General features: G+C 41.1%; 1 protein-coding gene across 2 annotated transcripts in view; it reads right to left on the bottom strand.

Moving 5' to 3' along the window:
* ALDH1L2 (aldehyde dehydrogenase 1 family member L2) overlaps positions 1–14,213 on the bottom strand; it is a 69,800-nt gene that overhangs the window by 39,232 nt on the left and 16,355 nt on the right. For both annotated transcript variants that reach the window (XM_008004496.3, XM_008004497.3), the window contains 7 exons: positions 13,722–13,887; positions 12,371–12,472; positions 10,730–10,819; positions 8,672–8,806; positions 7,358–7,483; positions 6,722–6,813; positions 3,852–3,999 (listed from right to left, as the gene is read on the bottom strand). In XM_008004496.3, coding sequence (XP_008002687.3) covers positions 3,852–3,999; positions 6,722–6,813; positions 7,358–7,483; positions 8,672–8,806; positions 10,730–10,819; positions 12,371–12,472; positions 13,722–13,887 — 859 coding nt within the window. The remainder of the gene's footprint in view (positions 1–3,851; positions 4,000–6,721; positions 6,814–7,357; positions 7,484–8,671; positions 8,807–10,729; positions 10,820–12,370; positions 12,473–13,721; positions 13,888–14,213) is intronic.

Raw genomic sequence — 14,213 nt, forward strand, 5'->3', positions numbered from 1 at the left:
AAAACCAGCAGCCTAGTAGCCCCTGGTGGGGATGAAATGGGTTTGGAGCTCTTCAAAAGCCTCATCCCAAAGAACTATTACTATTTGGCCTGCCTGGCAGCTCCCTGAAAATTTCCACTCCCAGAGATTTTCTGTCTTTAGAGGCAGAGTGTCACTATGTTGTCCAGGCTGGAGAGTAGTGGCTATTCACAGGTGTGATCAAGTGCATCACAGCCTCAAACTCCTGGACTCAAGTGATCCTCCTGCCTCAGCCTCCTAAGTAGCTGGGACTACAGGCACATGCTACCATGCCTGGCTTGGGCTTGCCTTTATTTGATCTGACTCAGAGCTTGTTATGCACAAACATCCCTATTCCTGGGATATTTGTCAAAAATAATCAGTGGCAATTATTTAATATTTCAGCTGCCCACAGCCACTAACAAATGGCTGACCAAAAAACTTAAGAGGAATAACTGGGAATGAGATATCCATTGGAGGCATTGAAAAGCTCTGACTTATTCCTGGGAATCCAGAAGACCAATATACATGCAGGGCTTGTGCACGTGCCAGGAAAGACCTCAGAAGGCCCTTATCTCTTAACTCTCGATGACTCTTGAGGCCCTGTGCAGGCAGGAAGTGTGAAGGCTGAGGCAGAGCTGTAAACTGCCTGCTGGAGCACTGAAGGTGTATCCCAGCACACACACAGAGCCCCCTCGCAAAGGCTGGGAGACTTATTGGCTCAAGGTGTATAAGAAAATATATGCCCAATCATTAGCTGACCATTAAGGTAACTGAAAAGAGACTTCAGTGGTGGCAAACAATAAAAAATACAGACTTTACAGAATTATCGAGAAAGTCATTGAACAACAACAACAAAGCAGCAGCAGCAACAGCAACAAACGTTGTGAAGGGAGATGAGGGGAAAGTCTGCTTTCCAGAGTTACGACATTCTATTCTTTTGAATGACCACCTGTCAACAAAAGATTACAAGATGTGCAAAGAAACAGGAAAGTATGGCCTATACACAGGTGGAAAAAAGCAGCTAATAGAAACCATTCCTAGAGAAACCTAGACACTGGATTTGCTAAAGAAAGATTTTCAATAAGCTTTTGTAAATATGTTCAATGAACTAAAGGAAACCAGGTCTAAAGAATTAAAGGAAAGTAAGAGAATAATGTCTTGCCGAACAGAGAATATCAATGAAGAGATAAAAATTATTTTTAAAAGAACCAAATAAAAATGCTAAAGTTGAAAAGTGCAATAACTGAAATAAAAAATTCACTAGAGGGACCCAATAGCAAATTCAAGCACGTAAATAAAAGCCTGAACAACAGGAAGGAATAAGAATAAAGAAAAATGAACAGAGCCTCTGAGACTTATGAGACACCATCAAGTATACCAACACATGCATAAAAGGAATCCCAGAAGGAGAGGAGAAGGAGAAGGGAAAGGAAAAGGAAAACTATCTGAAGAAAGAATGGCTGCAAACTTCCTAAATTTGATGAAAAACATTAAGTTGCACATTTCAAGAATGCGCAATCCAAGAAGCTCAACAAATTCTGATGGGAAAATTCAAAGGCCCCACACCTAGACATATCATAACAAGTAATCAAAAGACAAAGATAAAATCTCAAAAACAACAAGACATAAGGAACTCATCAAACAAAAGAGTCCTTAATAAAATTAACAGTTGACTTATCAGAAACCATGAAGGCCAGAAGGCAATAAGATGAAATATTTAAAATGATAAAAAAAAAATACCATCCAAAAATTCTATACCCAATAAAAATATCCTTCAGAAATGAAGGAGAAATTAAAACATTCCCAAATGAACAAAAACAGAAAATTGATTGCTAGGATACCTGGCCTACAAAAAGTACTGAGAAGACTCCTTTAAGTTGAAATGAAAGGACACTGGACAATTAACTTGAATACACATGAAGAAATAGAGAGTACTGGTAAAGGTAACTACATAGGTAAATATCAACATTGGTATAAATATATTTTTAACTCTATCATTAAAAATACAACCTCATAAAGCAGTAATTATAAAATTGTGTTGTGGGCTCATGATATATAAAGATGTAATTTGTATGACAATAATGGCACAAATTAGGGAAGTACACAACAATGTTACAGCAAAGCTTTCCTATGCTATTGATATTAAGTTGTTATTCATCTGAACTAGACCATTTTAAGCAAAAATGTTAATTATAATCCTCAAGGCAACCACTAAGAAAATAGCTTAAAATATAGTAAAATTAAAAATAAGGGATTAAGGCAGGGCACGGTGGATCACGCCTGTAATCCCAGCACTTTGGGAGGCCGAGGCATGCGGATCACAAGGTCAAGAGATCGAGACCATCCTGGCTAACACGGTGAAACCCCGTCTCTACTAAAAATACAAAAAATTAGCCAGGCGTGGTGGCGGGTGCCTGTAGTCCCAGCTACTCGGGAGGCTGAGGCAGGAGAATGGCGTGAACCCAGGAGGTGGAGCTGGCAGTGAGCCGAGATCGCACCACTGCACTCTAACCTGGGCGACAGAGCAAGACTCCATCTCAACAACAACAACAACAACAACAACAACAAAATAATGGATTAAAAAGGCATACTAGACATATTTAACAAAAAGAAAGCAGTGAAGGAGAAGTAGAGGAATAAAAGGTGTCAGACAAGACATATAGAAAGCATAAGTGGTAAAAGAACGTAGATAAACGACTTCATTTAAATTAAAACCTGTTGTATGTCAAAGGACACTCAAAGTTTTCAGCAAATCTACAGAATGAGAGAAAACATTTGCAAATCTTATATCTCATAAGGATCTTGTATCTAAAATAGACAAAGAACTCTAAAGACTCAGCAATAAAAAGACAAGCCAGTTTTAAAATGAGCAAAGGATCGGAAAGAAAAGACATTTCTGCAAAGAAGAAATTCAAATGGCCAACAAGTATATGACAAGATGCTCAACATCAGTAGTCACTAGGGAATACAAATCAAAACCACAGTGAGACCCCGCTTTACACCCACTAGGACAGCTAAAAGAGAAAAGACAGACGAGAGCAAATATTGGCGAGGATATGCAGAAGTTGAAACCCTCATACATTGGTGGCATTATATAATGGTGTAGCCACTTCGGAAAACAGTTTGGCAGTTACTCAAAAAAGTTAAACATAGAGTTACCATATGACTCATCAATTCCACGCTTAGGTACATACCCAAGAGACTTGAAAACATATGTTCATGCAAAAACTTATATGAGTTTTTCATAGCATTATTCATAATAGCCAAAAAGTAGAAACAGCCCAAATGTACTTCAACTGATGAATAGGTAAACAAACTGTGGTATATTTATACAATAGAATATCACTTGGCCAGAAAAAGGAATGAAACGATGATACAACATGGATGAACCTTGAACACATTATGCTAAGAGGAAGAAGCCAAAAACAAAAAGCCACATGTTATATGATTCTATTTATACGAAATCTCTAAAAGAGGCAAATCCAGAGAGACAGAAAAGAGATTCACATTTTCTAGGAACTATCATGCTATCCAATTTTGGAACTTTTTTTGTACGAGGTAGTCCTGGAAGAGTAAAGAATGACTGCCAATGGGTGCAGGGCTTCTTTTTGGGATGATGAAAATGTTCCAAAATTGGATGACGTAATAGTTGCACAACCCTGTGAATATATTAAAAAACACCCAAAATGCACATTTTAAAAGGGAATTTTATGGCATCTGAATTAAATCTCAGTAAAGCTGTTGTTTTTTAAAGGTCATAAATATAAAAACAAATGGGCAACAGGCACAGCAGTCTTTTATAGTGTATGGATCTCACTGATTTAGGGTTGTAACATCGAGGAAAAGCTTACATAATCTACAACCAGCTCCGCCTCTTGATCTTCTCCTCTCAGTTTCCTCACGACCTTTTGGATCAAGTCTTCAAACTTGGTGGCCATATAGACATCTTCACTCTGCAACTGAAGCCCACCACATTTCTGTCTGATCTCTTCCACCAACCTTAAAGTAAGAACCAGCTTCGCATTACTTGGGTTTTCAAAAGGGGTTAGGAAGACTGTTATTTGCATTTGTCAAGTTGTTTTGAGGTAAGACTTACATCGCATGCCTATTTATATCCTATGAGATCTTCTGTGATACTCATCAGAGAAATTGATAAGACTAGGGGCAAGAAATTAAAAATATATCTTGAAGGACAGTGGCAGTTTTTTTTTTAACTTTATCCGTGACTAAAAATAAAAGAAATCAAGGCAAAAATATTTTAATTACTTATAAGCAAGATAGCAAGGAGCATATAAAGTCAACTCCTTTCCTTTCATATATACTCAAAGAATAAGAAACAAAGACACTTTCTTAACTGTAAAGATTGTGAGAGATGAATGTCATACTGTAGAATATTTTCTCTAATTTAGAAGTATAAGATGGACATTTATTTGTATTACGTAGTTAACATAGGTACTAGCTAGAACCATAGGCAGTAGGTCAATACAATTTTTGAAGTCCTTTCCAATCCTTTGATTTCCACTGTTAGTTTGTCAAATTACAGCTGTTATCTGACATTTCTTGAATAGCAGTGGTGTACGAGGTACCGTGTAGAAAGTCCACCACGGTTGTGGTTCAATCATTTATTCTCTAAAAGAGATGATACCTTTGTAATCAAGATAATAATATCAGATGATTGTGGTAAGCCAGACACTCAAACAGAAAATGAGTAATTCCTGCAGGAATATCTTGCTAGCAAAAAAAAAAAAAAAGTATTAATAATACAGTACTGGCCGGGTGCAGTGGCTCACGCCTATAATCCCAGCACTTTGGGAGGCCTAGGCAGGTGGATCACAAGGTCAGGAGATAGAGATCATCCTGGCCAATGTGGTGAAACCCCATCTCTACTAAAAATACAAAAATTAGCTGGGCATGATGGCGTTTACTTGTAATTCCAGCTACTTGGGAAACTGAAGCAGGAGAATCGCTTGAACCAGGGAGACGGAGGTTGCAGTAAGCCAAGATTGTACCACTGCACTCCAGCCTGGCAACAGAGCAAGACTCTGTCTCAAAATAATAGTAATAATAATAATAATACAGTACTGAGGCCAGGTGTGATGGCTCATGCCTGTAATCCCAACTACTAGGGAGGCTGAGATGAAAGGATGGCCACCCCAGGAGTGCAAGGCTGCTAGTGCAAGTGAGCTGTGATCACACCACTGCACTCCAGCCTAGGTGACAGAGTGAGGCCCTATCTGTAATAATAATCACCATAATATAGTATTGAAATCTTTAGTTAAGCTAATTAGAAGTTTCTGGGAACTCATGAATCACAGCTGAGAAATCTATAATTTGAGGAGCCGAAACTCTTGACTTTCGAAAACACTACGTGCTCTTGAAATGATTGTTTTTGATTTCTGGAAGAAAACCTCCATGAATAAAGGGACCTTGTCTAGTTTACACTGTATCTCCAGTGCTAAAACTGTTCCTGACACGTAGTAAGTATTCAATCAGTGTTGTTAAGTAAATGAGTGAATAGACAGAATATTCATCAGGAACATTGCTTTGTCAATATGAAGGATTTCGTCAAGAGGAGGAACATTTTTGCCTTGTTTAATTAGTGAATGGCCACAATGTGGCCTGGGATCAAATCCTCTTAGCTTCTATTCTCTGTACCCACCATTAAGGGACTGAACAGTCCCTGGTGAGCTCCCAGCTGTCTTGTTATCCGCATTACTCCAAGAAAAACACCACTGCAAGATGCTGCACCAGTAGGATCCTGTCCTGTTTTCTTGCGATAGAGGCTTTCTGGGACTCCAGCTCTTTCAACTTGCTCTAAACCTCTGTGGAGAAATTCTGACTACTGGGTGATTACAATTGTCCTTGCAAGTAGCCCGATAACCCTCATTCTAGATCTATCTTACTGGGTAATTTGCGGGGGGTGGGGGTAGGAGAAAAAAGATTTGGGGGAAAGCATAATATCAGGTATCAGATATTATTCTGGTAATATTATTAATATCAGGTATCACATATTATTCAGATAATATTCTGGATCAGGCTGCATAGGAAATTCCCTGTTAGCATTCTCACCCAGAGCTTCTCAATTCTGATGTCATATTGGAGGAAAATTAGCTAAGAAACTGGAAGAACAAATTTTTACAAGATGCAAACAATTCTAAGGGTTGCTTTTTTAGGTATACGGAAGATATGAAAACAACTTCTGGTGAGCAACAAAGATAAATAAATAGATAGATATATCTGCTTGACCATGGAAACAACAGCAAAAAAGATAAGGAATAAAGATGTGTTGGCCGGGCACGGTGGCTCACACCTATAATCCCAGCACTTTGGGAGGCTTGAGGCAAGCGGATCACCTGAGGCCAGGAATTCAAGATGAGCCTAATCAACATGGAGAAACCCCATCTCTACTAAAAATACAAAATTAGCCGGGCGTGGTGGTGCATGCCTTTAATCCCAGCTACTCGGGAGGCTGAGGCAGGAGAATCGCTTGAACCCAGGAGGCGGAGGTTGCGGTGAGCTGAGATCGCACCATTGCACTCCACCCTGGGCAACAAGAGGGAAACTCCATCTCAGGAAAAAAAAAAAAAAAGATGTGTCATAGATAGGTATGATAGGGTAATCACATTCAGAACAAAGGATGTGTGTGGATTTCACTGTCAAAGCCAAAGTCAAAATCTCTAGTGAGGGAATCCCTAGTGAGTCAATAAGATCATGGTTTTACCTGGCAACATCCATTGAGCTTGCTCCAGATTTAAAGAAGTCTGTTGAGTCTTCAATAATGGGGACATTGCTTAAAATTCCAGCCCAGATGACCTACACAAAAAGGAAACTCTTAACGAGGGAAGTGCCACGTAGAACAATGTGGCAAAGACTGGGCTAGCTCTTCACCAAACCAATTCCCTCTTCATCTTGTACACACAGCTGGACCACATTTCTCAGCACCTCTCCAGGTTAGATGCAGCCAATGAACAGGAGTGGAAGTGACCTGCACCACCCCAGTCCTAGCCCATGTAAACCTCCTCCACACCATTCTACATGCTCCTTTGCCCTTCTGGCTGTGTGAAATGGAGACACCCCCCAGGGAGACCTTGAAAATAACAGAAACTGGGTTCCTGAATGACTTCACCCCTAACCCCTGTGCCAACCTGGAACTGCCTTGGATGTCTTATGTGAAAAATCAGTTTGTATATACTGTGTTTGAGCATATGAATTTGGAGGTTGATTTCCTCTTGCAACTAATACAAAAAAAAAGAGGAAATAAAGTTCTGATCCCACTACTTTGAGGACTGATGGTACCAGTTACAAACATGCTTCAGTTTTCCAAGGTAACCTAAAATTAAAGTCATCATGTGTTCACCTTGATGGTCTCTGCCACTTTCACCTCTTCGGCTGTCAGTTCTACCACTGATGTCTCACCCGCTGAAAAGTACTGAGAGGCAGGGATCATTTTTCCATCTTCAAACTGCAGATTTCTCACCATCAGCTACAAAATAGCAACAAAACAAGCATAAAAATCGAGGATTGAGGCAATACAACAGTGAGGCTGGCGGGAGGAGTCCTATAGATTATATGCATATAAGGGCAAGTTTATTTGGAAAAATACAAAAATATGGATTAAAAGCATTCACCATTATGTGTAAAAGGGCTGAAATGGCAGTTGAATAATGGCAGCAGAAAGGAAAAAGTGAGGTCTAGGGATAGGTACATCTCAAAATGACAAATAAGTCCTGGTAAATTTGACACTGGGATGTAGGTATTTGAACTAGAATCTATTGTGAAAATAACAGACACCACTAGTGCTGCTGCAACTCTGCAGCTGCTGCCTCTGCACCACACTCAAGAATGCATGGATAAGTGCTTGCTTTGGCAGCACATATACTAAAAAAAAGAATGCATGCATGTGCTGAAGGATCTTACCTAATTTCATAAATGCCAGTGGAGGCGGATGCCATTATTATTCCCATTTTACTGATGCAGAAAGGGAGGCTCAATGAGGTTCAGTAATTTGCTCAGTGCCACACAGATAGAAAGCAACAGAGCTGGGAGTAGAACCCGGAACTAGCAGGACTCTTAAGCCTACAGTCTTAACTGATTTATCCTGCAGCAACTGGAAAATATCTGTAAGGTACAAATTCCCTTTGAACGCTTCATTGGGAAGCTTTGCAAGGGCACTCTGAGGCCCAAGGCCAACCCTCCTGAGCATAGGCAGTGTAGGTGGCACCTGCCTGGTGGATCAGTGGCAAGGGGCATCTGAGGAGGGCCACATCCATTTCTCTTGATCCTCCCAGAATCTGGCACTGGGAAGGCAGACAGACGAGATTCTCCTCTCTGTTATATAGATAGCAAAACAGACTCAAAGGGAAGAATCATCCTGCCCAAGACCAGAGAGTGGGAAGCAGGGATTCACATCCTTATCTCCCCACTGAATTCCTCTCTCCACTTTACACAAGGCAGCCTATGCAGATCTGTGGGGCCTATCTTGAGATACCTCATCTCCATTAGGGCACTCAGAGCCAGCTCCTCCCCAGCCAGCAATGGAGGCACAGATGTCTTAGCCTCTCCATATCCCAGTGCAAAGCCAGATTAACTTGTGGTAGCTATTTCCTTAATAGCTTGGGTTATAGAAGGAAATCAAAAGGTTATTTCATAGGCAGCCATATTGAACACTCACTGCTTTTCCATCGTTACCAAAAAGAACAAGTCCATTTTTGGTAACGAGACCAGGCTTCTTGGCACCTTTAATTTCCAGTGGTTCTCCAGGAGGCACAGAGCTATTGAGTAATGTCGAGCCATAGAAAGTGACCATCTAGTAAAGAGATCAAACACAGATTGTAAAATCAGGAGAAAAGCTGTTCATAGCGGTAGGTATAAGCATCATTCTCTGCAAAAATGCTGAAGTTCATATTATCATCTGTAATAAAATTGAGACACCACAATGGGAGAAACTGTCCCAAACATCCATGGAAATGACACAAGGCAAGAAAGAGTCTGTGAATATGTCACTGGAGAGTCCAAAATGCCCCACATCCAGGTGACATGAATATGCATTTATCACATATTCGCATTGATACAAAGATGCATGAGATCAAAAGCTCTCAGCCTTTACAGCCTGAAGGTAGGGTTTGGGTGAGGTGGGAGGTGCTGGGAGTGGGCATCAGTGATGGGCAATGCACCGTGGTAACCAGACTATTACAGTGCAGGGTGATAAGTGATGAGAAGCACAGGGTGCTTTGTGAGTCCGTTCATGGAAAAAGGACTGGATCCAGACAGTAACCAAGAGACACTGACGCTGACTGAGTTTTTATTGCAATTCTAGGATGATCAGCTATCATATATGGAGCCTATTATGATTATGCTATAATGGTTTGTTGAATACATACTCTAGGCCCAGGGCTAAGTACTTAAATGAGTTAACATGTATTAATTCTTTTTTTTTTCTTTTGAGACAGAGTGTCACTCTGTCACCCAGGCTGGAGTGCAGTGGTGTGATCTCACTGCAACCTCTGCCTCCCGGGATCAAGTGATTCTCCTGCCTTAGCCTCCCAAGTAGCTGGGATTACAGGCACGTGCCACCACACCCAGCTTTTTTTTTTTTTTTTTTTTTTTTGTATTTTTAGTAGAGACAGGGTTTTGTCATGTTGGCCAGGCTGATCTCGAACTCCTGACCTCGGGTAATCCTCCACCTTGACCTCCCAAAGTGCTGGGATTACAGGTGTGAGCCACCGTGGCTGGCCAACTCATTTAATCTTCACAATTACCCATAACCTACGGGAGGCAGTATTATTAGTTCCATTTTACAATGAGGAAACCAAGGCACCCAATGGTTAAGAAACCTGCCCGAGGTTACACAGTAAATTTTCATAGAAGCATTCTGGCTTCAGATCCTGCACTCTTAACCATTACACTAAACTCCCTCCCTTGGTCACCCATTGAGCCCATGGATTTTTATTGGCACTTAGTATGTACCCAGACTTCTGCTTAACTGCTCAGATTATCAAGACAATCACATGAAGTGCTTGCCCCTAAGGAGTTCACAGGCTAGTATTGGGGGGAATAAAGAGACCCTCACAATACATGATGTGCCATACCAGAGGTAGGCAGAGTGTTGCTGGAACCCAGAGGTGAGCCATCAAACCCTGCCAGGCCGGGCGTGTGAGATCAGGAAACCTCCTGGAAGAGGTGAAACCTGAGAGCCTGGGCTGAGTCAATTACCCATGGATAGAAGACCCTTCAGGCCCCTGCCCGCCTCTCCTGCCTCAGCTCTCCCCATGCCTGTCCTCACAGTCCAGACCCCGGCTTCACTGACCTCCTTTTGCAAGTCCTTGACCAGGTGCTGGAGTCTCTTATCTCTGGGGCTTCACCTACTTGTCTTGCTCTCAACCTGGTTAACTCTTCTCAAGGTTCGAGCAAAGCAGTGAGCTTTTCTAGGAAGCCTTTCCTAATATACCTGAGTCTCAGCCTCCATGATAGCGTTTATCGTACTGCACTGAGAGTGTTTATTCACTTCTCTGCACTCCCCATAAAACTGCAGGCTCCTGGAGATCAGGGACCGGATTTAGCGTCTGCTGCACAATAAATGCTCAATACATGCTGAGTAAAGGGGAGAGTGAATCACAGACCCGCCTCATGACCAAGGAAGAACCATGGGAAGCCCAGATTTATCTGTACTATCTCTTACAAAGGTAATAATCGGGGAGAGGGGCGAGGGGGAGTGGTCCGTAGAAGGTACCTGTCCATTTATCTCTGTCCAGGCTCCAGGGACTTTATCATGACCTCGAATCCAGTTATGTAAAACTTCGGCAGACTGGTCCCAAGAAATCTAGGAAGGCACAAAACACAGGCTGAGCCTCCTATGGCTGTGAACCTCAAAGGCAATAAAAACACTTCTCGTCATCAGAGGCAGAAACGAGCATGTTATTGGGAAGTAAAGGAATTTTTGCTTCTTAGTTTTATTTGGAGTATTTTGTCAGGTGGCTGATTTAGTAAAAAAGGGACTTTATTGAAGGAAAATAAAAAGCAGAGTGTTATTTAAAGGGACAGTATGCTTTGTGAAGATGACGTAGAGCGGGCTGTTGAGGGGAGGAGGCCAGTAGCTGTTGGAGAGTTTTATGTTGGGTTTTTATTAGGTTGAACTTTTTTTTGAAGTTCCCACCTCTAGTAAGTCTCTGCCTCTTTTATTTTATTTTATTTTTTTGTCTAGTTTGTTTGTGTCTGTCTTAGCTCTCTGCTTTGTCTGCACCTAGATTTTGTCTCAGGTTTACAGGACCCCCCATATTATTAGTTGGTGTGTATGTGTGGGTTGGTTTTGGCTATGAATATGACCTAATGCCTGTGTTGTTTACTATCGTCACCACAGGAAGGTTGTATGTGGCCAAATCTATACCTACTGCAGCTGTATTTTTTTTTTTTTTTTTTTTTTTTTTTTTTTTTTGGAATTTCTTTCTCTGCCCTAAGCTGTACTTACGGCTCCAGGTTTTCATTTTTGTTTTTTGAGACAGGGGTCTCACTGTGTTGGCCAGGCTGGTCTCGAATGCCTGGCCTCGAGTGATCCTCCTGCCTCAGCCTCCCAAAGTGCTGGGAATACAGGCATGAGCCACTGCGCCCAGTGCACCTAGCATGACATTTTTTTTTTAAGGAATATCCCCTTTGCCCTTTTCATTAGCATGTAGCTAGCGCTATCTTGACATTTTAACTGCAGAGTGAAGGATTATTGAGCAGACTTAAGAGGCGTTCCTGAGCGGTTTTTATTTGCTTGTTTGTTTGTTTGCATAGTATTTCCTCTCCTTTCTCTGCACATTTGACTAAGTGCCCACCCACTCCAGCATTAGAGATACTATTAATATGCAAATTTTGGGTGGTCTCTCAGACGTGAGTCTTCCCAGACTTTCTTTTCTTTTCTTTTCTTTTTGAGGCGGAGTCTCGCTCTGTCGCCCAGGCTGGAGTGCAGTGGCCAGATCTCAGCTCACTGCAAGCTCCGCCTCCCAGGTTTACGCCATTCTCCCGCCTCAAACTCCCTAGTAGCTGGGACTACAGGCGCCCGCCACCTCGCCCGGCTAGATTTTTGTATTTTTTAGTAGAGACGGGGTTTCACCGTGTTAGCCAGGATAGTCTTGATCTCCTGACCTCGTGATCCGCCCGTCTCGGCCTCCCAAAGTGCTGGGATTACAGGCTTGAGCCACCGTGCCCGGCCCCAGACTTTATTTTCTTTAGGGGACTCCCCTCTCCTGCATATGTCTGGCCACCTGTCTACTCTAACAGGTAGGGCTAGGGCAGGCTGGCTTATCTTTTGGCAAGATCATAGTACGTGGGGAACTACTGAAAGGTAGAGGGCCATGGACTCTGAGATGTGTTATTGAGTTGATATAAATACCTCAGCATTTTCCTTTTTCTGGATACCTTCATATGTTGCCCCTTCTTCTGGCTGGGGAATACGAGGAGCTTTTCCATCGGCTATGAGTTGGACAGCTTCTACCTAAGGCCAAAGACGTCACTTGTGTTACAGCCCAATGATCAACAATGGCATAGTCTATTTGACTAAAGTTTCTGCGTAACAGAATTACTACCTATAAATCTGTTCAGAGAGTCAAGAGTATGATGATAACTACCATTTCTTCAGGTCCATCCTGACAAGCACTGTGGTAGCTACTTTATGTAAAATATCCCTTGAAAACATAACACGAATCCTGCAGGGTGGATATTGTTATTACTGTTTTACACCTGAGGAAACTGTCTGATAGCCACAGGGGAACAGAGCCAAGTTTACAGCTCATTCCACCCACCTCCATCTAGGCTATAACTAGGTCTAGAATCTGGGCTTCAGCAAATATCACTGAACACACAGAATGCTACATTGATTGTAATGATCATTTTGTGAGCAGCTACCGTGGGCCAGATGCTTTACACAAATAGTGTCACTTAATTTTCACAACCGCCCTACAAGTCAGATGGTATTATCCACACTGCATAGATGAAGAAACCAAAGCCACAGAGGTTAAGTGACTTGCCTGTGGTCATACAACAAAGAAGAGGTAGAATGGAAACTTGAGCTTAGGTCTTTCTGACATCAAAGCCCTACTCTCTTAATCATTAAATGATACAAGCAAAGCACTGCTTTCCTGTCTCCTAAATCAATGGCTACTACTGTATATAATCTTGCTACTTCTCTCATACTAGCTCTGAAAAAAAATTAAATGACATCAAAATTATCGGCTGAAGCTTTCAATATTTTTATAGGCAAGTATTTCAATATTTTTATTTGATGGTATACATGTTTTGGGATTTTTTTTTACCCCAGAGCACCTTTGAATAAATACAGCAACACCAAATTTCACCCTGTTACAGAGGCTAATTTAAAGTACTTTTAAATTTCCATAACAAATTGTGTAGCAATATTTCTTAAGATTCAATATACTTCTTTACAATTAATCATTATAGGCAGGGTTGAAGATTCAAGTATTTGGCAAAAGAATGGAGCAGTTTAAATGCTACTGCATCCATTGGATCACTGCTCTCAGAAAAACAAGTCAGTTTCATAGACTAAGAAATTGAAAAGTTCAGATTTCCATCCTAAATATACCATCCCATTAGTTAAAAAAAATCTAATTTTGTTTTTAAACTTTAAGTTTTTGGTGAAAATTCATATGGATAATTTCTTACTAAAAGAAAAAATATTTTCAAAACTTTAAAGGTTTACTAAATCCTGGGTGGCAAAATATACTAACCATGGCCTTGATTCCTTCAGGAAAAAGAAACCGATTATAAAGTGCATCCACTGTATCATTGGGTTCAACATCACATGATCTCTGAAGAAGGATGGGTCCTGTATCCAAGCCATCATCAGCCCAGAAAACAGAAAACCCAGCTTTCTTATCTCCCATAATTAGAGTCCTGTGAAAAGAAGAATTTCAATTTAAAATGTTGGTTAACTGTATCACAAAGTGATGAATTAGTGATATTAAAGTATAAGAGTTATAATGGAAAGGTAGACAATGAATGAAGCTAGCATGAGAAATTAACAGTAGAACTGGGAGATGTCAGGGCTCATAAAAAGCAGTGTCTAATGGTACTGCTATTTTATATCATACATCCTCATATCTTCAGTCTTTCTTGTTAATGTATAGTAAGGACTTGCAGTGAATTCAAAAAGGCATTAGAGTCTATCGTTACTACCACTCATTGACTCTCAGGGGTCAGCTTTCTACTTCAAGATCAAG

The sequence above is a fragment of the Chlorocebus sabaeus genome, chromosome 11 (genome assembly GCF_047675955.1).
Source record: "Chlorocebus sabaeus isolate Y175 chromosome 11, mChlSab1.0.hap1, whole genome shotgun sequence".
Taxonomy (NCBI): Eukaryota; Metazoa; Chordata; class Mammalia; order Primates; family Cercopithecidae; genus Chlorocebus; species Chlorocebus sabaeus.